The sequence below is a fragment of the Nipponia nippon genome, unplaced genomic scaffold, assembly GCF_047370975.1.
Source record: "Nipponia nippon isolate SJK-2023a ecotype South Korea unplaced genomic scaffold, ASM4737097v1 scaffold_1, whole genome shotgun sequence".
In the NCBI taxonomy this organism is placed as follows: Eukaryota; Metazoa; Chordata; class Aves; order Pelecaniformes; family Threskiornithidae; genus Nipponia; species Nipponia nippon.
Window position 1 is genome coordinate 96244882 of NW_028262290.1, and position 25652 is coordinate 96270533.

A 25652-nucleotide genomic window follows, 5' to 3' on the forward strand; every position below is an offset into this window, starting at 1 on the left:
GCCAAGTCTGCACAGGATTTGCTGTGAATTCACATATTTCTTTCTAAGCTGTGTTGGCTGCCGATTTATTTACTTATTTTTGTCAGGTAGAACTCCTAAATGAGATAGTTTAAAGCCTTTATATAACAGAAACAGTAGGCACAAGAAGCTCCATTGCCAGTAAGGAAGTCTGGACTGACTGACAAGATTCCGCATCTTGGCAAATAATGGGTAAACCAGGTCACTCGCCGCAGCTAGGCATGTTTGGGTGGAGAGTGAATGTTCTCTATGTTGTATCTCCACTATGTCTCAACTGTGATGCTCCAGTTAGGTTTCACTGTGCCCTCACACTGTTGTGCACAGCAAAATCAAGAGATGCTTTTGGTGGTGTATGTGGGGCACTACAGAGTGCATTAAATTAAATGTGAATAAAAACTAGGAGTCAGACTCAGTTAAACTAATGAGTGGGATGCAATGGCTTCCTTCCGTGCAGTGTTTGGAAATTTTGTAACAGTTTGAAAAAAGTAGAGACTGCGCTTTTTACCCATTTACAATAGATGAATCAAAAGGATCTCACCAGCCTAAATCCGTAAGGCAAGAGAGCCTGGGAATGGGGAGGCAGCAGAACCACACAGGACAATTTTAACAAGTCTGGACTGAAGTTTGAGCTAAAAGTGTTTTTGTCTCTGCTGGAAAAGGCAAACTGAGTAGGAGATATTCACATCATCTACTTTGTGCATCTGAAATAAAACCCAGGAGCAAAGGCAGGAGCCTACAATGCCTGTAGAGCCACTGTTAAGAAGCAGGACTGCCTCGGAGGGACAGGGATGTTCAGTCTACCAAAGAAAGGTATCTCAAGTAGAAAGTGTAAATGTGCTGTGTCTGTACACTGTAGAAAACTGTTTCCTATTAACCTAAGCAGTGCGTGTGTGCGTGATATGCAGAAATACCACCTGCCCAGTCAATGAGGAGGGCAGAGCACAGCCAACAGTTGTACCAAAAACACAGGGGAGCTTTATATCGGTGTGCAGGGAGTTGGTGTGTAAAGTTGTTTCTCAGTCTGAGGTGAACGTCCTAAGAGCTTTCTGAAAAAGTTTCACAACAGAAGTGGTCTCACATAGCCACTTCCCAGCAATTTGATGCCTTAAAGGAGAGTGGAGACAGTCTGATAGTAAAATTTGTTTATTTAGTGTTACGTGTTACAGGAAAATCAGTTTAAAAAGTCAACGCTTCTTTTTCTTCAAAGTTGCAGCATTCTGAAGATGTTAAAACAGATCTGAAGAATTTAAAACATACCTGATTCCAGCCTTCCTGGCCAGTCTGGATCTGTAAGGTGAGATCATCTCGGTTTTTTCCTTCTCCCCCGCCCCAGCCCTTTGAGTTTCAAGTAAGGCATTTATTTATTTCTTTTTCTTTTGAATGAGGTTTCAGCAAAACAAAAGATAATATCTGTGGGTTTGGTTGCCGTAGTAAACTTTAACACTTAGCGTGCTGACATCGTCCACCTCGATAGTCAAATGTATGCTTTGATATCAAAAGGTTATGGAATCTGTTCAGCCTAAAGTCCACATTGAGCCACAAGACCAATTTGTTGCCTGCCTTAGATGAATGGTTCAGCTAGTTGCCTTGCGTGCTCTCTTGTCAGAAGTGTTTGAATATTGCAGTTATTTTGGTTACCCAGTTCATGATGATGCAGTTTAGCAGCCAGACTGCTCAAATGTACTGCCTCTACTGCAGTATTGTGGGGATTTCTGTTTTCTGCTGGAGCAGAAATGTTGTAACAGAGGAGGAACTGGCTGGAGACAGATGGGATCCAATGGGACTTTCAAGCACAAATTTAAACTGAACTCTGACCTGAGATACCCTTCTCCGTGCCACTTTCTCCTCTTGCTTTTGCTGGACAAAACAGTCTGGTCTTCCCCCATCCTGTACCACGTCCTCGGCCCCTTCCCTTCCCATCCACGAGCCCTCGTGGTCACAGTCTCTCAGGCTGCTCCCAGCCAGGCTGGCTGCCCTGTGCCCACACCGCTCCCTGGGACAAACCTTCCTGCCTTGCACCTGCAGTCTCCAAGACCCCCCTGATGACAGACCATCTAGAGGGGATAACTGACCCGGGAGGTGGAAAAGAGTTGGAAGAGAGCAGGATCTGGGATAGCCTCCTCCTTCCAAAGCTGCTTGGTCCCTCTGTGCTGGCTGCACATGTGGTTTGTCCCCTTCCTGCCCTGGGACCCCATGGGGTGACAGGAGGGAGAGGACATGGTCCCTTTACAGAACTGCTCAGGTCTGGGGGCTTGCTGGGCTGGGAAGACTCCAAAAAGTGTTTTTGTTGAGAGAATTTATACATGCCAGATTAGAAGAGACCAGAAGTACTTGACTGGGAAAAAGGGAGAGGAAAAAGGCCGTGTCCACTTTTAGTAGAGATTTTGAAGTGGGCTAAATGAGAAAAGGGCGAGGGCAGATCCCCAAAGCTAACCTTGGGTATTCTTCATTTCTAATCATTATTTACGTGGGAGGTAAATAGAGCTAACTGAAGCAGAGAAGATGGCGACTGGCTGTTGTGAGAGACACCGTTACAGCTGCAGACAGCAAATATCTCCTTGTTTTCCTTACAGTGGATCGTGCCTCAGTCTCATCTATTTCTCCAGTCAGAGACCAGTCTGAATAAGGCCCACCTAGCACGGAAATTCCTATATAATGTGATTTGCTCATTGCTGAATTCACTTTTAAGATTTTCTGTGTCGTCTAGTCTATTAATATAGAATCATAGAATCGTTAAGGTTGGAAAAGACCCTTAAGATCAAGTCCAACTGTTAACCTATCACTGCCAAGTCCACCACTAAACCATGTCCATATGTGGCATGTCAGTTTGCTTCAAATTAGCAGTGTTGGTATAGGATTAACTTTGTGCACATTTACGCTCACAGGATTTATCTTCATTAAGTTGTTGAGCTCCGATTTCTTTCACAATCCATTTACTCAGAACTCCTATTAATTTAGCACATCCCAAGTGACTTGTTTTGCTCTGACTAGAGCTCAAAACCCATATCATCATGTGATATCACATATTCTAAATACCATACTGGGCAGTCCCAGGTGCTACCAGCCCAGCCCCCTTAAATAGCAGGCTGCTGCCAGCCTTCATGGCATTTGAGTCAGGTTGCATGGACGTAAAGCAAGTGAGCACGGCGCATGTCTGTTTGCAAACTACGGGATGGTGCACCTGGGCTCTGCCCTCTGTTACGTCCTTCCCCAGGGCTCCCACAGGACCAAAGGGATGGCTGTACCTTGCTGGTGTTCACAGGAGGGAGTGTGCTTTGGGGAACGGCTGGGAAGAAGGAGAGAGGGGTATGGTGATGGAAAAGGTATGATTCTCACCTTCTCCCTCCCTTCCTTTTCCTGACCTTGGCCACAGCTTAGCTGAATGTGTTGGGTGCACCGTGAAGCCTTGCCTGAAGACCTCTTGCATGCACAGAAAGTGCTCACCGTGTTAGTCTGAACAGAGTCCTAACCTTTTGAAGGCATTGATGGATTTATCCATCAAGCGTTTTATAAGGCGTTTTTGTGTCAGCATTAGATATCAGAAAGGTTTTCTTTTTCTTGTGAGAAAGATCTTGGCCTTCTTTGTTCCAATGGTGATCTTTGACAGGACAAGTAATTCTACTTGTTTTGTTAAAACCTAAATAGCAGTACACTAACAAGTGTCTGGTACAAAGAATTGATAAATGTAATCAAACAGGTTTTATGCTAAAGCTGTAATTCAGTTGTTTTTCTTCTTTTTTTTTTTTAGAAAAAAAAAAAAACATAGGAAATACTACACTTATTGTGCTTTCTTATTGTTCAGGAATCCATTGGCAGCAGCAAAGTAGTCCTTATGGAAACCGTTCTTGATTTCTGTTGTGACAGGGGTTTCCTTTATAGTTGTTCTGGAAGGTACTTTCCGGTATGTCTATAAAAGCAAAATCCAAAGTAAATACTTGGATTTACTTAGTGCCCCCCAAGTACTACTTATGGTTAACTGTAAAATGGAGCTACCTGGTGTTTGTTGATGCAGATGTGTATATTTGCTTCAGACTGTGTTAAGGGCTGTATTATTTTCAGTGCAGTGTGATATTACTTTACTAGTATTACTGTAATACTTCTTGATGTCAAAAGCCCTTTTCACTAGAAGCTCTATGCATGCAGGCAGGCTGGAGCTGCCCCTGCTAAAAAAGGTTGAAATAAACAATGCAAAGACAGAGCTGCTTGTTTCTTTTTTCTAAGGAGGGAAGAAGACTCAAAGCTGCCCAACAGAGCGAATTCAGACCTCCTAAGTCCTGAATGTGGTACCTGACTTGCTATACAAGTGCATAAGAGCTGAGCTGTAATGGGGAGGTCATTGTTACTGAATAACTGTCTCTTGAAGATGTTACTGTATCTATCATTCTTAACTGACATATATATTTTAATACAAACATATTTGAAGTGCTGATGCTCATTCTACCTGTGAAGTCAAGACTGCTATCGAAAAAGTTCTTTATTCCCCATCCTTGTCAGAGAGCTCTTGGAAGACTACTTACCTTAATGTAGAAGTTTATGAAGAGAATGACCAGTGTGGCCATGTAGGAGGACTGGAACATGAGGCAGCCAAATGGGAATCCACATGGCTTCACAGCTGCGCTGAGTGTGTGCACAATAGTGAGCAGAAACTGGATCTGTAGAGGAAAGACCATGCGTGAGTATTTGCTGAGAAAAGGTTGGTGCTAGTTAAATCAGATATAACAATGTCACCTAGTCTTGCTCTTTGAAAGTTTGAGTACTCTTGAAAACTATCCCTTTCTGAACCTGTGAATGTATTGCAAGGGTTAAGTTAAAATGGCGCTGTTATTAAATAAAAAAAACATAAGGGGTCAGAGATTGCTAAAAATATGAGTTTATAGGCCTAGTTGGCAAAATGAAAGCTTTTTTTTTTAATAGGGGTTGTTCTATCTTCTAGACCATGTCACACCAGGTACAGCATTGTCTCTTACTGGGCAGAAACTTGAGAAAACTCTGAAGACTCTAGGCAATAGCTTTAGAAGTCTGAACAGAAAATGGAAATCCCAGGTCTGAGGAGAAGTTCAGGTAGACTGGAGTTTGCGTTAACAGAGTTAAGATAGGGACAAATGAAGCAAAAATGAGATGGAGGAGAAATTGCAGAAGACTGTCTGTATATAGGACTGTGAACTGCAGTCCATGCTGGTGCATCTGATTCTCCCCAGCCAGCTGAGCCTGCCCTCGACCCAGTGTGCTGAGGTGCATTTCAAACAGGGCAGTGTGTTTCAACTGCAGGGATGGTCTATACTCAAAGAAGCAGCATTTGCTAAATGCATTTCTACACAGGTGTTCTTAAGCTCGCTGCAAACATCTGAACTCCCAAATGATATGAACAGGCCCTAAGACAAAAAAGTGAAAGGAACTTTATTTCATATCAAGCCTTATATCTTGTTGATAGAAGCTTTTGATGTGGCTCAGCTCTTTGGGTACAGCAACTGCTGGAGAAGACTTTTAGAAGTCAGACCACTTCCGTCTTGTCTAAGAGTTTGTTTACATAATTTTGCATTTTGTAGTTGTACCACAGTGTGGCGGGTTAACCTTGGTTGGCTGCCAGGTGCCCAGTCAACTGTGCTGTTGCTTCTGCTCCTCAGTAGAGTAGGGGGAGAAAATATGGTGAAAAAACTCATGGGTTGAGATAAGGGCAGGGAGGGTAATTAGTAAAACTTACTAATTACCATCACAGGCACACCAGACTTGACTTCAGGAAGATTAATTTAATTTCTTGCCAATTAATAACAGAGAGGGATAATGAGAACTAAAACAAAACTAAAACCACCTCCCCCTAAGCCCCTGTTTCTTCCCAGGCTCAGCTTCACTTCTGACTCTTCGACTTTCTTCCCCTAAGTGATGCAGGGGCATGGGGAATGAGGGTTGTAGTCAGTCCGTACTGCTTTGGCTCTGCTGCTCCCTCCTCCTCATGCTCTTTCCCTGCTCCAGTGTGGGGTCTCCCCCATGCGACACAGTCCTGCACAAACTTCTCCAACATGGGTCCTTCCTATGGGCTGCGGTTCTTGAAGAACTGCTCCAGCGTGGGTCCTTTCCATGGGGTGCAGTCCTTCAGGAATGGACTGCTCCAGTTTGGGTTCCCCACAGGCCACAGCTCCTGCCAGGAGCCTGTTTCTGCATGGGCTCCTCCATGGGCTGTAGCTTCCTTCAGGGCATGTCCGCTTGCTGCAGCGTAGGGTCCTCCGTGGGCTGCAGGGTGGAGATCTGCTCCACTGTGGTCCTCCATGGGCTGCAGGGCATCAGCCTGCTTCACCATGGTCTTCTCCAGGGGCTGCAGGGAAATCTCTGCCCCTTCTCCCCTCCTTCTGCTCTGACCTGGGTGTCTGCAGGGCTGTTTCTCTCACATTTTGTCACTCCTCTCTCTCAGCTGCTGTGCAGCATTTTTTACCCTTTATTAAATATGATATAACACAGGTGTCCCCAGCTCTGCTGATGGGCTCAGCTTTGGCCAGTGGTGGGTCTGTCTTGGAGCTGGTTGGACCTGGCTCTGTCAGACAGTTCTTATAACTTTTTAATCAGTCCATTTGTCATGATTAAGCAATGTCCATTTTCTATGCAAGAGATAAAAAATAATGGAATTTTACAGACCGTAGAGTTTCTACTGTATTGTAGAAAATATTTCTGAGCATCGTTTCCTTTATTAAGTTACACAAGCTGGACTAGTGACTTATTCTGTATGATAGCTTTGTTATATTTGAATTCTAACTGCCTTAATTCTGCAAATGACAATATTTATCATTCAACTCTGGTATTTTGAAGGATTTCTGGTCGTTAAAAAAAAAGATCAAAATAGATACACACCAATTGTGCCTGAGTGAGGTATTTCTTCCACCACAGGTACGTGCGCATAGAAGGGATGACTGATAGTCCGTAATAAGAATACATGAGCACATGGATAAAGCTATTCAAAGTGGGTCCAAAGAAACCTATAAAAATCCAACAAGGGAAACGTTTTATATGCCAACTGCTAAAAAGTGAGAGAAGATACTATCGTTAGCAAGGTCTCCTGCATATGGTAAGTCTTCTCTCTGTGCTTTTAACCTTTGCTAAAGACATTCCTGATGTGAAGAGATGCTGCCCTAAGGACAACTGGCAAACTGAATGCTACTTCTTACAGAGTTTTTCTCAAGCTGAATATTGTATTTTCATCCCGTATTTTTCATTTTCTCTTTCCTTTTCTGCAGTTTACAGGTTATTGCTTTCGTTCCCCTCCCAAACATTATTTGTAGGAGTCTCGTTATCACTCTAAGCTTTAGCTGACGCTGCGGGTGACTGTGCTGCTGGTACCACAGCTTAGCGCCCTGAGAGGCACCCGCTCTCCTGCTCCCTGAGGCAGTAGTAAGGGCTTTACTCTGAATTAAACTAGCCTCGTGTGGCTGTGTTTGAGCACCGCTCTCATTTTCTTCAGTGGCTCTTCTGCTAGATGCAGATTTCCAGAATTTCACTCCAGATAATGCCTTGCCCCTCTAATTAGCTACTCTTAGTAAATACTAATTCTAGAGCAAATGAATTACCTTCTGTACCTTATGGACTATTGAGAAGTAGCAGCACTACTCTATCTGCTGTATGCTCATGTGGTGGATGGCAGTGCTTGACAACTACAATATGGTGTCACCAATTGTTTTGATTTTTCCACTGATTAATTACTTAATAATTACTGATTAATTACTTAGCTACTGATTTTTCTACTCTCTTAATTATAATAGTGCAAAGTGTGGGGAATATGTTCAGACACAAGAGAAAGCACAAGCCCCCACTAGTTTGTTAACATCTCTGTAGAAACAGCTCATAATTGCTATGAAATCCTTGATCTCTGCTTCTATTTATAACAGTGATTTACTTTGATTTTGTGCTGTCCGTAATAAGTGCGAACAAATGTGAATCCTGCTATTTGTTCTGGAAAACACCTGCAACAAGTTGCTTTACAAAATATTGCAGCAGACTGAGGTGACTCCCTGTAATAGCTCAAAGCAAGAAAACTGATTGTCGTCTTGGCTCTGATAACAGTGCCACAGGAAGCCTCCGGCTGCACGAAGCCCTGGGCAAGGGTGCATGTTGTGAGGCACCTGAAGCAGTTCTTTGCTGTTTGGACTTAGTATACAAATGCCAAGTGACCAGCCTGTGACACCGTACACCTTCCCCACCTCTGCAGGGGAGATAATGATAATTACAATATCCTTCTAAGAGCCAAGTCATTTAGAGATTACTGTTGTGAAATAAATTGAACCCAAAATATAATAAGACAAAGGATGCTGCTACGGCTGCTCTTTCGATATGAAATGTAAGACCGTATCGATCAGTTCTGGCTGTCCAGTAGTTCTGCTACTTGAATGAGATGTATTCTCATTGAAAACAAAACAAACTCAAACTGGTATTGTCATTAGCGATCACATAAGTAAAGTATCTTGCTAAAGCAGCGTGTCTGATGCGTACAGGAGTCAAACTTGTACAAATGCTATTGAGTTCACTTGTCGTGATTGACACAGACTTTACTAGGGTCATGATTTCCTCCTACATCTGCTTTTGGAGTAGGTCTTGTGTGTGATCACCCTTGTGTACTACTCAGCACTGTTATCCTGTCTAAAAGCAGTTTGAAGAGAAGTAAATATGAAGGGTTGTGGCAGCTAAGTGGAAAATCCAGGGCCTAGCACAGATTTTTATTTTTTTTTTTTTTTACCTGAACTTTTAACCATGCTTTTAACTTTACTGTAATCTGCAAGTGTTCGGCAGTTCTGAAAGGCTATGAATGTTAATGACGCTGTCAGTGATATGCTTGCTTTGCATGGTGATGTGATTCTTTTCCAGCAACAGGTGACTTATACCCCAGGTGATGAAGTGAACACAGACTTACTTTGCCCACAAGGTATCCAGTTCAGAACACACCACCAAATGTTAAACATAGTGGCATGGTGATACACGTGAAGGAAGGTGATCTGGCTGCTTTTCTTTCTCAGCACAAAGAAGATAGTGTCCATGAATTCAATTACTTTGGAAAAATAATACCACCACAGCACCTTGGCTACCTGTACAAGCAAGAACAAAGGAGAAGGAGATCGGTACCTGTCCATAAAAGGGCTTAAATATTGCTGTACTCCATCAGTCCCTAGGCATGCAACTTCCCAAAAGGCATTAATGTTCTATTGAAGGAGGAGCACAAGCCCTAGCTTCAATTTTATTTCCCTTTTGAATGAAGTAGTTTAGAAAAAATGCATCATTTTTAATGTGATTGTATAAATATATAATTATCTAAATCTAATCTAAAAAATATAAACTTTGAGGAAGGATTTTCTAATTGTTCTGTTTTTTTCATCAAAGATACAGTTGTGTGGGGGTTTTTTGTGTTTAAGGGTGCTACTGTTTATGCTTTCCTGGCACTGAACAGATATTGCTGGTAGCTTCTTTTTAAATAATCCAAATTTGACACTTGACTCAATGGAATATACCCTCCTCTAGAGTTGAGACACTTTATCAGAGCTCAGGATATGTCCCAGGACAGTTAAAGACAGTTAAAACAGAAATGGGCAAAACACCTTGTTGATGGGAAAAGGTATTTAACTGTCCTTTTCCTTGCTGTAACACAGACAAATTTTGAGGGCTGGGGAAAATTATATAATTTAACTAATCTTTCTACCCTTGAGCTCTAACGTTATCTGGGAAGTAAGCCTGACGTGGGGAATGACAGAGGTTTAATACATGGAATTGTTGTGATGCAGAAATACGGGTTGAAACTAGAGATGAGCCAAGCCAGCAAAATGTCTCTGCAGTTTTCCAGAGTTTAGAGTTGGGCTTAAATCCATTTCCAGCTACAGGCCAACAAGTGTTACATTTTAGATGATTGATTTTTGTTCCAAGTTTTTAAATGATCCCTATTCTCTGTTTTAATAGTTAGGCAACACTGTTTTGATCACAAAACTTGATATATGGTTTTTCAAAAATACTCCCTGTCATGCTTTCTACAGCAAGGATTCGTCTGCACTGAATCAGAAAGATAACACTTCTTGTTTGCTACCAGCTGTTAGGCAACTTGATTAAAACCCTCGTGTTAAAGATGTCCTCAGTAGCATCCTTATAACTGCCGCGAAGGCAGAAGCGTTGCACCGGGGGAAGGGCTGCTGCGGGTGCTGGGGGCCGAGCGGCTGCTGTCTCTCACCCGGATGTCGGCCTCCCCTGCGCCGTGGAGGTTCTGGCACTGCAAATTGTAGCCTCCTTCCCATGTGGCAAGGATGAGCTGGAAGAGAAAACACAGCAATTATAGTCATGAACAGACGTAGCAGTTCACTTTTACCCCTGCAGTTATTCGGTGTTTATTGAAAAAAGCAGCACAGAAGTACGGTAGGTTCCCGGTCCTTCTGTGAGCTGATGCTCCTAAACCAAACCACTTGCTAATATCTCCTGTTTTGAAATGGACAAGGCATCAGGTTGTGTTGGAGATATACACTGAAATGGTATGCCTTCTACATTTCTCTAGCTTTAGAGCCTTCAAGGCATCCATTAAGATCTCTTGTTACTCACTGCAGTGATCCTCACTCCAAAGCTTGTGCTTGAATATTGTATCTCTGTCCTGAAGCAGTATGAACAGAGCTTAACATAGCTACTTGTGCAAAACTGTCCTTGAGAAAAATTCCCTGATGCCAAGCAAGCAAACAGGAGGCAAATCCAAAGTAGTGCAATGGGAGAAATACTTCCTAATGCCATGCATGTGTCTCTGTCCTACACTGTTAAATGCAGGAGGAAGCAGAGGAGAGCGGGCATAGTGCTGAATGGAGACATGAACAGACACACAAGCAACTCCTTAGATTTAGCGCATGTCATGCTGGAAAGCAGACAAAGCAATGAAATGTCAGGCTACCACACTGTGATGGAGCAGGAGGTTTCTGAAAGGTGGCTTTTGATGTGGAATATCTTTATAGTAATGACCACCTAAAGCATTCAGTAGCCCTTTTGGAACTGGGAGCATAATCTGTTGTCTATAAATGCTCTGTAGAGTCCATCAATTTTTAAAAAAATCTTGCTTGTTCTTGAATGTGTGAAAAATGCTTTTGGGGGCCAAATTGAGCAATTCGTGTTCTGGGGTCTGTCTCCTCTACAGAGGATGCAGTGAGCGATGATGGGAGAAATACATCGAAGTGTTACTCTGTAAGCAGAATTGCAAGATGCTGTGAGGAGTGCTTTGCCCACGTTCACAAGGAAGGTGTGTATCAGTGTCTGTACAGACTTCTCCCTCCGCTTCAGACTGAACAGTAGTGTCCTGTGTTGAACGTGTGACAATCTATACAAAAGCGAAGCAGAGATATTCTCAGTCATCAAATAAAATTAATTCCTAGAGTAAATATGTTTAATAAAGTTTATTGATAATATTGTCTGGAGAATTAGTAAATAGCCCAGAATGCTTATTATAAATTCACATTTAAATGTGAATATAAATTAAAAAGCAATAAAAGCTGGAGATCCAGGGTCATCTATTATTTTTCCTCTGAATTGCAATTCTGTAGCTGTCCCTGTAATTCCAACATAGCTGGTGTATGTGGCCAAAATAACCCAAGGGGCTATAGAGAGAGATGAAAAGACAATAAATGAGTGTTTTGCAGATAACCGCTATATAACAACTGAAACAAATCCACTCCTTTTTGGAACAGCCCAAGTTTTTGTGGATTTGCCTACAGTATGTGCCAGAGGTCACCAAACCAAACAGGATGGGTCTGGAGTCTAAAAACAGGGGAAACAACAAAAGCCCAGCTAGAGATCCTCATACAAATGCTCAGTGCAGCTGAGATCACAACTCGTCTTGCCAAGTTGTCTCTGCTTGGGTGTTGTGCCTGCAAGCATGCTGGGGTGGGGCATGTGGGCTCCTCTCCTTTTCCTCCTGTGGTGGGTGGGAAGGGTAGGCATGGGTTGCACCTCTCCAACTAACTTAGTCTGCAGAGGTGCTGAAGAGAAGGGAGTTAAAACTCCTCGAGGAAAAGCAAATTATGCTACTTCATTTCCCTATTATCTTTCAAAAATCAGCTGAGTGGAAAAGGGGTCATTTCTGTTTTCTGAGTAGGAGGCAGAGGGCATGCAGTTCTCCAGCTGTTCCTCCTGTGGCATGTCCTTGGTCCCCAGATCTGTGCCTGTGCTGTAGCTGGCAACAGGTAGCAGCTTCATGAGGGATGGGGAGATGTTACTGCATGGTTGCTTTTCTGGGTAGCTCCTCTCAGTGCGTTCTTTTTGCACTCTCCTGCCTTGGATTTTCTCTCCAAATGAGAGGTGACTCAGTGATCCCCAAACCAAGACTTTTGGAATAGGCAGGTACAGCATCATTGACGGGCTGTTGTTGAAGATTTGCTCTCAACTTTGTCTTGTGACTTGAGAAATGCTGAAGGAAATGGAATCATCATCTTGTTCTTGGCTGGGAGCAGTATGGTCAAACAGTGCTGGAGTATCAGGAGCTCACCTGAAGGTAGCTGGCATCCTGGATGCCAGCAGGCTGCAGTGGTGACATCTGGGAGCTTTGGTAAGGCATGTCCTCAAACATGAGCATTAACAGCTCTGCCAGAAACCTCTGCTGCTGGTTCTACTAAAAGAAGCAGGAAGTAAATGATATTGCCTCTTGCTATTTTATTTTTCTCAGTCAACTATAATGAAATCCTTGTTGGCTTTATAGGTGGGAAGCAGTGATGGTGGGACTCTCTCTAGACCTTGTGATTGCAGGGAGTTGAAATCATGACCCACAAAACCTCAAACCCCTAAAAACAAATGAAGAAGAGGCGACTGCTTTTCCATTCTTGTGCAGGGCAATGTCATGGACTAGGGAGGGCCCTTCCTCCTGATTTTACTAACGAACTAAAAATTGCTATTGCAAATGCACTCCATTGCTTTGTTAAGGTAAGAGATCAAGTTTACCTTTTGTTGTATTCGTACTCTACACGACATTTTGTAACTTAGCTCTATTGATATGGTGCCCCTATAACATTTTTTATCTAAAGCTCTTAGACAATTTTACCTTATGAGAGGTATGCAATTTTTAACATTTTTTTTAAGATTGATTAAAACAATTTCACCTGTTTGATTTTATTGTATTCTATATCTGTAAATTCATACCTTTCCTATGCTTAAATTGGTCAAATTTGTTTATTTCTCTTTTAATGTATCTTTAGGTATCTGCTTTTTTTCAGGTTCCAACTGTGAAAACACTTCACTCTTTTAATGTCTTTTTCTCTTCCTTTAACAACTAACTCATTTTTTTTGCTGTGCCGAAGATACCTAACCTCATAAATTTTTCTGCTACAGTAGGTGAAATATTGGTTCTCAGAAATTTGCTAGAAAAAATCGTTATTTTAAATCTTTTGATTAGTCTGTTTTACAAATGTTCTGATTTGTATATGATTACAATAGACTTATTTTCAAAAACCTCTTTTGTGTGTTGTCGTCTTGTGTGTTAAAGATTAGGAAACATTCCTGCTGATGCTGAAGTGACCTGCTTGGTCATATCTCAAGATGTTTTTCAAGTATTCCATTCATAGCTCTCATGTTGGAAAATGAGATGAGAACCTTAAAGGCTCAGAAATAAAACAAATATTTCTTTTTAATATCACAAATTTTTAACGTGGCATTTGAGAAATCTGCAACTTGTCATAATTGGTCAGCATGCAAATGGGGAGCAAGCTTTTGGGTAAGAACACCACTCTCTCTGCAGGTTTTTCTTTAATTTCCTTTGTTCATTCTTCCATGATTCTGTATAATGCCAGATTTTGCAGATCATACTGTGTGCCTATTCCCCAGTTGTTTGACTTGGCAGAAGAATTCCCTCTGATTTGTGTCTGTGTTTCAAGAGCCAGCAGCTTAGAGTGAAGATCTGTTTTGACTGTCTTAACCTTGCTCTTTCATGTCAGCTTTTCTGTAGCTCAGTGTTTCTATTCTCTGCTGTAGGTGCCTTGCACACTGCTGGGTCTCCTTTAGGGAAAAGAGGAGAATCCACTTTGAGTTTTGACTGCTATACTTTGCAAGCCAGTTTTCAAGATTTCTGGCTAACTTCCCAATAAAAAATTAGTGGGGAAACTAGGAAGACAGAAAGTACTTTTTTTTTAGGATCCTGGTGGTCCTAGGCCACGTCTTTCACGTTGGGTATCAACGATGTGGAAGGTAAGCAGCTTACCTAATGGTATTAAATGAGCCTGCTGCATATATGGAACAGAAGTTGGTATCTCAATGCAAGATGTTCAGTTACTAGGTCTCTTTTTTCTCTGATACCAAACTCATATGTTACTTGTACTGTTTCAGTTATGCTCCCTTTCACACACTCTTACGACTGCAGAGCTGATAGTATTATTGATCATGCAGAGATGGTCCAAGTGCAAGATGTATTAGAGAAATGAGAAATCCCCTCCCTCTCTCAAAATTCTCCCTCTCTCTAAAATAGTTCTTCAAATGCTTTGCATTCTTGGCAGCCTATCTTGAAAATAATATTAGCACATGCATTGTTTGAAGCTATTTAGAAAAACAAATCACGTAAAGAGGAAAGTGCTGCCTTCTGAAAGATTTCTGCTAAGTAAGTGACATCCTGTTAATTCGTAGAGTTTTCATATTTTCCTGTTGCCCTAATGTTGTTCTTAACAGGTTCCTATTTTTACACCGATAAATGATCTTTACTCGTCTACTCAAGTATAAACAGCGCACCTGGGATGGAGTAATGCTGGGCACAAGCATAAATTGGGAGGGGAGTGGCGTGGCTGGAGAGCAGCACTGCAGAAAGGGATCTGGGGGTGCTGGCTGACAGCAGGGTCAACACGAGCCAGCAGTGTGCCCTGGCAGCCAAGAGGGCAAACTGCACCCTGGGGTGCATCAAATACAGCATAACCAGCTGGTCAAAAGGGGTGATGATCCCGCTGTATTTAGTGTTGGTGTGGCCTCACCTTGAGTACTGTGTGCAGTTCTGGGCCCCAAAATTTCAAAAGGATGTTAAGGTACTTGAATGTGTCCAGAGGAGGGCAACAAAGCTGACGAAGGGGCTGGAAGGCACGTCCTGTAAGGAGCAGCTGAGGACGCTGGGCTTGTCTAGCTTGGAGAAAAGGAGGCTGAGGGGCGACCTCATTGCTCTCTCTGGCTTCCTGAGGAGGGGATGGGGAGAGGGAAGTGCTGAACCCTTCTCCCTGGTTCAGCGACAGGACACGTGGGAATGGTTCAAAGCTGCACCAGGGAGGTTTAGGCTGAACATTAGGAAGCATTTCCTTACCAAGAGGGTGGTCAAACACTGGAACAGGCTTCCTAGAGAGGTGGTCGATGCTCCATGCCTGTCACTGTTTTAGGCATTTGGACAACACCCTCAGTAACATGCTTTCACTTTTGGTCAGCCCTGAATCGGTCAGGCAGTTGGACTAAGATGATTATTGTAGGTCCCTTCCAACTGAAATAGCCTATCTGGTATATTGTCTGTCTATCCGGAAACAGTTCAGAAGGGGAAGACAAAAACTAATAATGGAATTAGTATAAAAATAATTGAAATTCCTCTCAAAAGTTCAGAGTGGGAGGATGAACACTGGTGTCCTTCTTGTGGAAAAGACGGGGCAAGAAGCCTCTTGACATTGTTATATGTATGATGTTTTACTAGGTTTTCTCTGGGACTTCAGCTCTCAGCCCGATTAAAACAACTTGATCCGACCGCTGCGGTTCAGCAATGGAGGTCTTGCTAAACTAAGTAAGGAGACTAATCTATTGATGTAGCAGAAAGACAGGTCTAACTTGCAGTGCTGTGAATCGCCTCTTTCCCTTGGCCATAGGAGGAGATTTTTCTTAGTCCTTGTGAATGGCAGCTTCTCCCTACATCTATAGACTTGGACAAAACAGTCCTAAAAGCAGTTATCTGCTGGCCACATCCCAAGGGAAAGGAATCCAAGCAAACACTCAGGATAGTGTCTCAGGAAGGAGAGAGGAATGACTTTGTTTTCTTTGTATTTTCTTATTTTAAGTGAATTTTAGAATGAAATGCCTCAGAAGATTCAGTGTCTAAAAACAGAGGCCAGATATTCATCATCTCACCTGACTTTCCTTTTTTAGTTTTTAAAGGGAGAAATTAGCTCTTTGACTGTAACATGGCTCAGTTCCACAATCATGCAACATCTGAATTGTCTTCGTAACCCCAAGAGGCTGGGGTGAAGGCATGCTACAATGCTACTGAAGCCCTTGCACTTTTACGTAATAAGTAGATGAATAGAGGAAGGTACTGTTACTCATCCTTGATTTATCATTAAATCAGTCTTAAACAATACCTAGAAAACTTTCAGGCAGGTTTTCTGGCTAGGACATTAAACTGTAAAATCATCTGTGAATAGTATGTGTTGAAGAATATCTTTCTATATAGGTTGCCTATTTTTAGACGAGCCTCCAAGAATTGTGGTATAATCCTAGGTGTTAGATGGATAGCTGAGATGCAGAACAGCCTGTGTTTCCAGATTGCCGCTCTTGTGTCTTGAAGATCTTAAGTAAACTGTAGTCTGGCAAGACCATAAACCCCACAGGGGAAGCAGTGTGGGCTAGATTGTTAAACCCAGGACTGGGGGATTCTGGGAGCCTAGTCCCAGCCCTGCCACTTGGTCAGTGCCTCAGTTTCTGCAAGTGTAACAACTTGGCAGCAGTGTTGTGCCAAACAAGAAACAGGTGCTGAATAGGAAATACCCCACAAGGTTTTTCACAATTAAAATATTTTGTTGTCCCTCTTTATGATGCAGTCAAGAGATTTTTCATGGGGACAGAAATGTAAGGAGAGCATGCTTTGGGCTGCTCCTTGGTGAGGCTCTCCATCTCTGCATGGGTCTAGTTAGAGGTCCAATAATTGCATGCATGGTGTCCCCCCACAAAAGATTGGCTAATTCTGTAATATGCTAACTGGAGTTTGCTATCCTGACCTGCAATATGTACAGTTGGACTCCATGTTGGATCTCTTATCCTGCTGGAGTATCCTAACTAGAAGGATACCGGTTATTCCAGAGCAGAGGAAGTAAGTGGTCTCATGCTTTTTTCTTATTTTGAGGTCAGGAAGTTCGTATTGCAGTGACAAAAATAAGAGCCCCCTCCCAAATGAAGTTTTGATAAATGTCTGAAAACTTTTTTTGTCAACAAAAACTCTTTCAAATGTAAAGCCATGTTGTTGAGAAACTCCTAGCCAGTTCCATTTAATATGCCTTAAACAAATGGGAGACTGCTAGAAGGATTGGTGAACTAATGACTTCAAAATGACTTGAACTTAGATAATTGCTTTGTGTGTTGCTGTTGTCTGGGATAGTGGAATAGGCTAAAAGAAATCCCTTCTAGGCTTATTTTCCATGAATATTTGATTACATCTCCTATTCTGAATAGCTCCTGTACGTTACTTTGTTGTACCAGTGGTGGTATCAGAAGCCTTGCACATGTGAAAAACCTCATGTGAATTTTTACTCTTGATTTCCAATAAAGTTCTACTGAATTCTATTTGAATGTGCAGATGAGATCCAGAGCACTGCCTTTTTGGTGAACAAGCTAAATGTTCTATCTAAATGCAGAGCTCAAAGGTCAGTAGGAAAGACATGGAGAACTCAGAGGATGAAAACTGAGAAGATGAGGACAACATGTCCAGCTAGAATAACTGCAGGTGAGGACAGCAAAGTCAGCTCCTCAGCTCTCCAAATTATTTGATTAAGATAGAAGAACACCTGGGAATTTAACTCTATTCAGACAAAGTTCTTGCTCAAAAAAGCTGTTTGCTTTTGCTCTTACATTTCACTGCTTTGCACTCGGTGACCTTTTGCTGTCTATTTTTTTTTTTCCTGACTTCTCTTTTCTTCCAAATGATAGAAAAGTGCACCTGATCTCTTCTGGTTTCTCACTTTGTTCTTTTCCTCTTGCTCCCCTACGGTTAAGATAGTCTTTCTGTCCTAATTAAAGAATTGCTTCAAAGGAAGCCTTCACCTCAAGTACCAGTCCTTATAGATCTAGAATCATTCCTTACTTCTCTGCTAAATTTACATTTGCTAACTTCTGAACAATTAATTAAGGAGTAAACAATCATTTATTACAATCTTAAAAAAAGAAAATCATTATGTGGAAGTTGGATTTCTATAGTAAAATTCCAGGACAGTTCAAATCAGCTAGGATCTATGTCTTTTTTGCCTTTCCTCATCACCTGCACTGTTAAAACTTTACTTAGACCTTCTGCTACTCAAGTTCTATCTTTTTAAGACTTACACAGCTAGGAAGCAAATCTATCTGATGTCAGCCATTATAATGATGGAATAAAACAGAGTTTAAGTACTTCTTCTATTTTTGGTTTGTTCCTTTCATTTTGCCCACTGTTATCCCAAATCCAGGCATTATACTGGGCTTTCTAATAATTTGTGAGATGTAATCCCAGTTGCAATGTGTAGGGCTAAAAATGGTGTCTGGTAGCCCTGATTGTGCCAGCATTGTGCTTCTGAGCTTTCCCTGCTATCAAAGGATACAGAGAAAGCAATTCTGGTACTCCTGGGAATCCTCACAATGTCTTGGCACCTATGGATCTGCAAGTCATGGCTGTAATTCAGAAATTGGACTTACTGTGGGGTGAATTTTCAGCTCCTAGAAACAGGTAAAATGAAGGTAATTTGCTCCTTTTTTTTTAAATCCTGTAAGGTAAAAGACTTTTCTTCTGGCTTCACTAAAAAGGTTAATGCACTGGGCTTGCAATACTTGTGCAGTTCTGCTCTTTCCCCCTTGCTCTGAATCGAGGGGTTCTCATATGCAAGTCCTGCTTCCTCACATGGATGTGGTTGCTTGCTTACGAATCCTATGGATTTGTAATAAGTCTCTGAAGCTACCTGGGGATACAGGCAGCCTGAGACATCACGCCACCCCTATGCTAATGACACATATCTCTAGATCTCCTTTTTAATCTGACCCAGATGGTGCTAGTGTCCTGGTTTTCTCACTGCCTGATCAACAAAAGAACTTGGGTGAGAGCTTGATGACTAGCTGAGATTTAAATTAAATAGGGCAGAGGTGATACTGCTGGGGAAAGCAGCATAAGACCGTGGTAGAGATTATGTCTTTTCCTATGAATGAGAGAGGGTATCCTCACCTGAGTAATTTCACAATTCAGAGATCAGCATTGGTGGTCTTTGTTTCCAATTTTAATTTATCATTAGAGTTGTGACAGTTTTATCCTGCGGTGAGCTTCAAAAACTTATCTTGGCCTCTGGCGCCTCAGACTGCATCCCTGGAGTGTGGTTTGTGAGTTGACTTGCACATGAAATAATTTTAAAATATGCAAAGATTGCTTTTCACAGTAAGCTGGTTTTCTGCTCATAGTTGGTACTTTCAAGATCTTAGGCAGAGACTTTTGCAGAGGAAAGGCAGTTTTTTCTTCAGTGAAATTGCTAAAAGTTTTGGGTTTTTTAACTAAAAAAAGTTGCTGGTTGTTTTTCTTTATGCAGATTCTTGGCAATGTTACTAGAAGTTGTTGGATCAGTAGACGTGATCTGAGTCTATAAACATTTAATGGTACGGAAGAGTACACAACCAATAACAAACCTCTGATAGAGGTTTCTCTTGTAGCAGCAAGGTTGGAGGGAATTGTCTTCTGGCCCCTCAGCAGTGCACCCGCAGCCTGCCTAATTTAAGCACAGGACTTGTGTCTAAGCTTCAGGTACTTGAAAAAGCCATCCTCCAAAACCAAGTGCCCCACTTCTCCGTTATATTCAATGGGCAGAGGTTAAGTGCCTTTGACTTCAAGAAAATCCATTTGCCTAACTCAGAAGCCTAAATTAAGGTCTAATAAGCTGCCGTTCTGGAAGGCCTTCAAAGGCACCTAACTCTTTCTTGACACAAAAATTTTGAGACATCTTAGTAGGATGAGGGCAGCTGGGCAGAGGTCTTTTTCTGTAGACCTTGTCCTTTGAGGATAGTAGGGGTGTCTGACCTTATGCTAATGGCACATCTTAGAGTTGTCCTGGAGCTGTTCCTCCAAGTACTTTAAGGATTGGTTGACCTCAAAGCTCATGGAGCTAAAATCAGCTGCCCAAGGTGCAGTGTATGGAGCTCTGGCTCAAAAGAGGAATGTGCCCTTGGAGATTTAAAAAACATAATTTTTGTTATGACTCCTTGCTATAACCTTTGTTTTCTTGCCTTGAGGTTGTAGAAATCAACTGTAGTCAAGCGACAGCTAAACTGGGTCAGGAGATGAAAGTGCGGAGATGAAGAATTGCAGCACAGGTAGCCCCATCAGCTGGTTTACCATGTTTCTCATTAAAGCTGTCATGTGGGACAGTCTGCATTTGGAGGTACATCCTTTCTTTTGAATGAGATATTTTTCCTTTGAACGTCTAAGCAGCACCTACTCCATTCTGGAGCTACAACAAGAAAAGGTGTGTGGCACATTATAAACAAAACCAACACGAGATAAGAAGAATATTGCCAATAACTGTTTGTTTGTTTGTTTTTTTTGGTGGTTTATCTCTATTATAGAGCTTATTTTGTGATTTATCTCTGTTACAGAGACCAGAGGGGTTCGGGTGCAGTGGAAGGATGGAGGAATAAGGCAACTGTTTGAGATGTCTCTAACTAGGAATTAATCCTGAATCATACTCACTGGAGAGATCAGCTGTGTTTACATAAGAAACCACTGTGCGGATAGCTCTAAATATAGGTAACTCTTGCCTTAAAGAGCTTACTCTCCATAAAAGAGAGAATAAAGGCCAGAGAGAAGCTTCGGAAATGAGACATTTTGAAGTGATGAGTCACCATAACTTTATTCAGTACTGAAGATGATTTCTGCTCTCCCATTTGCGTGCTTTCCTTCAGCAGGGATGTGCAAGCTACCTCAGGCAGGTCTGCAAGTCTTAACTTCCATTCTGCTCCTTCATAGGAGAAGCTGTGATAGGAACCAGGCAAGCAGACTATGAAAAAATACAGAGCTACTATTATCGAAGAGTGTTTTAGTGCAGTGTAAAACCAGCCTGGCTGACAGTCCAGAGTGAAATCTGCAGTAAAACAGCTGGCAGTGCAGATCAGTCGTGGTGTCCCCCGGGTTCCTGAAAAATGCAGAATGTGGAGCTACGAGCCACTGCCAGCCATGCCCAGCTGCAGTCTGGGAGGCATAAATCAGCAGTCTCCCGCTACAGAATCAAGGTCTAAAGGGACTAATCTGAGGACTAACGCAACTTAGCGATCGTCTGCAGTAAAGTTAGCCTCAGGAAGGACAGTGCAGTGAGGCGGCTGAACGGGAGCTGGCTCAACGCAATTCCTACAAGGATGCGAAAGTGGCAAAAATGAAGTTTGCTTCATTGATGTAAGCAAGACCTGCTAAAATTCTGTTTGTTCATTCATTTACTTGTGGCAGGCCAAATCAGCCTGCGAGGGGAAGGGAGCAGTATTTTTGTTTTCTGTTCAGTTAATCCTTTTTTCTGAGTCCTGCTGCTGAAGACAGTTATCTGTATACCTTCAAGCAAAATGGGGATTTAAACATCAAAGTGCTAATTTAAATTCTGGAGGACAATCAGTATGGAGTCATCAAGCCTTCCAGCAATTGTGCTGGTTTCTCCTTTGCTCTGGGCCTGATGCTGCCCTCTCAGACACCCACAGCAACCGCTGAAGCCAGCGGGAGTGCTGACCAGGGCAAAGCTCTGTGTAGCACAATCGGTCCTTTGCACAAAGGCACAAACCTAAACTGCTGTTCAGCCTTTTGACCAGGCCAGTCACCTGGTGTTTAGCTCAAATTAATTTAAAACTTGAAATCTTTGGGGTCCTGTTTGGCTTCTGCAAAGTTTCTTGTCCAGCTGACAGAACAGTTGGTCCTTGTTTTTCTCGTGGAAAGTGCTGTTGTGGCTGGGAGCCCAGGCAGCCAGAAATGCTGCGAGGCTGTGTAGGCAAGGCAGCAATGTCAGGTCACACCTCCTCAGGTCACACCATGAAATCAAGCACATCCTTCAGCCAGGGCTTCTCATGCCCAAGGCCACTTTTTAAGCCAAGTCAGAAAATGTTTTGTGGCTTTTGTCTTTTAGTGTTTGTTTTTTAGGGCCTCAAGTGATGGATGTTAACACTTTACTATTAAAAGTAATTCGGTTGTCATGAGCCTGAGAATGGGGAGCTCCCAAATAATATCAAAATAGTGACTTTTGGCTTCTGCGCCCCACTGTGGGGAGGTGAGAACACACGTCTTTGCTGAGGAGCGCTGTTTGGGTCCTCTGCTGTTGCAAAATTGTCAGATGCATTCAAATCTCTCTTCTGGTTCTGAAGGGATCCTGATTTGTGTGAGCATGTTCCTTCCTGATAAGTACTTGGGAAATAATCTGTGTGACCATATTCAGCCTCCAAGTGTCACAGCACTTGCTTTTGGCTGAAGTGGCAGGTTTTTAACATCTGTCTCTTACTGTCTGACTATATGAGGAAAGCTTCTTAGTCAGGAGAGCAGAAAAATAACATTGAATTGCCAATACCATAAATAAACTAGCACTTACTCTCATCTATGAATCTGATCACATTTAAGCATGGGCATTTGTACATAGAAAAATAATTCCATAGACAGTCATACAAATAAAGCCCAATCCATGGGCATATTCGTGGGTGCTGAAGAATGAGGTGTTTTGAGCTGAGCGACTGCTGCAGATTCAAATTCATGCTTGTAGACACTGTCCTGGTAGCAGCCAGCTGTCGCCAGGTGTGGACCGTAGCTCAGGAAGGACAGTTAAAACATGCCAAGATCTAAGCTGAGAAGGTACTGTACAACTCACGACCCAGTTGCGAAGGGGCTTTTCTTGATCTTAAACTTACTTTGCTGTTGAAGTTAAATTTCCTAGCTAAACTATCAGTTGCTAAGATATTTCTGCTAAAAACTGTATATTGCTCACCTTTCTCAGCTGCGCTGGATAGAAGAACACTTACCTCTATGAGCATGTACAAGGAGAGCAGTGTAATCCCAAGGTTGTACACAATGAGGTGAACCCTGAGAGAGAAAGGAGGCCTGTCCTTCATGAACTTGTTGCCCAGCCATATGCAGAGTAGGTATGCTCCAGTAAGGAAAAACGTGGGAAGGTAAGAGTCCAAAAGGAACCATCCTCTAACCCTGGCATCTGAAAAGAAACACATGCAGCAGGCAATTAAGGCGGCTGTGGTAAAGTATTGCTAAAATAAGGCAGATCACATTGTGAAAAAAGTCTGTTAAAAGCGTGAGAGGAAATCTGCTGTGCTTTGCTCGCAAGAGCTATCCGTTACTTTTACCTCCCCAAAACTTCATACTAATTCAGAGAATGTGTGCTGAAAACCGCACGGAATTCCCTAATCATTTAAGGTCACTTAAATCTCCTCATTTTAACAGGAAAGAGAAAGTGAAAAGAAGAAAACATTCCTATACGCTTTTTAAAATTTAATGTTTTAACTTAATATTTAATTAAATCATATCTTAATCTGCTTAACGGACAGTTTGCAGATAGTATTAAATACAAAGTATGCATGTAAAGCTGCCAGTTCATGTATTATTTTAATTCTTTATTTGCCATGTAAGTAGGAAGGTACATAACATTTGCTAGAAAACATTTATACAAGGGGAGAATTTTTCAAAGACATTAAATGTGAAAAACAAATGGCAATTGTTTACTCTGGTTATCAAAGATATTTGGCAAGGCAAGGGCTTGCTTTCTCACAATTTCTGTCCTATTTGCCTGGTCCTGAAATGAAATGTTAAGGTCAAATCCTGCTTGCCTTATGTGTCACACAAGTAATCCCATTGGCTGTAATCAGATAGTTCAGTGCATGTGAGCAAAGCCTAATCCTATATGCCAATCTGGAGGCACCGCTTCGTTGTCCTATGAGCAACTGGATGTCATGAGCCAAAGGAGGGTGCTCGTTTTGGTTTTTTTTTTTTTCAAGATGGAGCAAAATTTAGAGTTAATTTTCTACAGCAACAATCTTCAGCCATTTATCTGTGAAAAGAACAAGGGGCATCATGGCTGGTTTTTCAAAAAGGTTACTCTAAATCTGTCACAGTTTATGGAATAAGTGAAGAAATCAGTCAGCGAGAAGCTATTGTGCAGGTCACAATAGTTCCTTCTGCTCTTAGAAACTGTTTTAAATTACTTAGTTTATTTTTTACAAAGACCGAGGTTATGTTAAAAATAGTGAAAGAAGAAAAGGTATTCACGGTGCCTGAAAAAACCTTTTACTATTTTTCCACCTGTGTTGAATTTGGAAAGGACTGGGCAATGGGTGATGCAGAAACCAAATGTGCCAAGCATTTAACAAACTATTGCCGATTGCAATTTTGCTGTATGGTATTTTTTCCCAAGTATTCTTTCCTCAGAAATATATGCATACAGGTATATGTAAAGTGAGATTTTAAGTGAGTTAAAGTGCTTATGAACAGGGCTATGAACATCAGCTTTCTTTTTCATTACAGTCTCCCTCCACTTCCCGCCTTGCTTCCATCGCGGTGGCTGTAACACTCATCTGTTGGATTTGGGCTCCACATGGGATGTTAGCTCTTTTGCAGGAAAGACTTTCAACGAGACCTAAACTACCATGGAAGTCCAGTGCTCTCCTGGTTTTGACTCTCCCTTCTGGACTCCCAAAAACCTCTAGGAGAGGAGAGGTGTAGGATTAAAGCAGTCACCACAGCACAACCATCTATGACAAAGCACCATTCTTCCTTTAGGGTGGCCTTGCTTTGCTGTGCATTACCAAGCTAGAATGCCTGTTTTCTGTCTTCAGATTTCAATGTCTATTTAATATCACCTCAGTGTGAGAGTAAAACAGCTCCAACAGCCCTTCTAAAGTTCACAAGCCATGTGTGAAGCTCTGGAGTGGATGTTTTTGAAGGGATTCTGCTCCCATATGGTCTCCAAATAGGTTCTCCTCCCATACGGGCTCTAAACAGGACACAGGAGTCACATGACAGGTAAAGGTTGTGCATGTAAATGTTGACCTAGTGTATGTTTTAGGAGCATAAGGATTTAATTTATTTAATTGGTATCCTAAATGACGATGTAGAAAGCAGTCATGTCAGCAAGGCTGCTATCTAAAGAAGGGTCTCCCTATCTGAGGATTACAACTTGGTGCATAAAGGTTACTTGCACAAAGGTCAGCTGGTATCAGCAAATAACGAAACAGCATGTTTGCTCAAAGCGGAAAAGTAATTGGAAGAGACGGGGGTACAAATTAAACTAAACAGCATTAAATGCTGCCCCAGTATGCCCTCAGAAAGTTTTCACTCTGTTGTGAGTGGCCACAAGCATGTGGGCTGATCCATACAAATGCAGGCCAGCATGTTGAGTATATTTAAGGTCTATACTATTTCCATTTCAAGAGAAATTATTAAAACGTGTACCCTTACTGATCGTTTTCCACCCCAACCTTGGTACCTTGAAGGGTAAGACAGTTACTGGCAGAAAGTGGTTTATAAAGGGCAGCCAAGGAATGTGACTATTTTGTTTCCACTTACACTTATCCCTGAATGACAAGACAGGGGAGTTTTTTATGTGGCAGGAAGGGAGAGGAAAGGGAGTGTATTTAAAAAAAGTTATTGGAAGAAGGAGAGATCAGAAGTATTTCTGTTGACTGACGGTTTGATCTCCATGCTCAAGTACTATAAAGGTACGCTGTCAATAGGAGAAAGGATTATT

The 25652-nt window shown here is 42.0% G+C and overlaps 1 protein-coding gene across 1 annotated transcript in view; it reads right to left on the reverse strand.

Moving 5' to 3' along the window:
• Positions 1-1145: 1145 nt before the first annotated feature.
• ELOVL2 (ELOVL fatty acid elongase 2) overlaps positions 1146-25652 on the reverse strand; it is a 55718-nt gene continuing 31211 nt past the window's right edge. Inside the window, exons 3-8 of the mRNA XM_087763277.1 lie at positions 22921-23108; positions 10208-10285; positions 8909-9080; positions 6859-6983; positions 4536-4670; positions 1146-3925 (exon numbers count right to left, since the gene is read on the reverse strand). Of these exons, the coding sequence (XP_087619403.1) occupies positions 3797-3925; positions 4536-4670; positions 6859-6983; positions 8909-9080; positions 10208-10285; positions 22921-23108 (827 nt within the window). The 3' untranslated portion in view covers positions 1146-3796. The remainder of the gene's footprint in view (positions 3926-4535; positions 4671-6858; positions 6984-8908; positions 9081-10207; positions 10286-22920; positions 23109-25652) is intronic.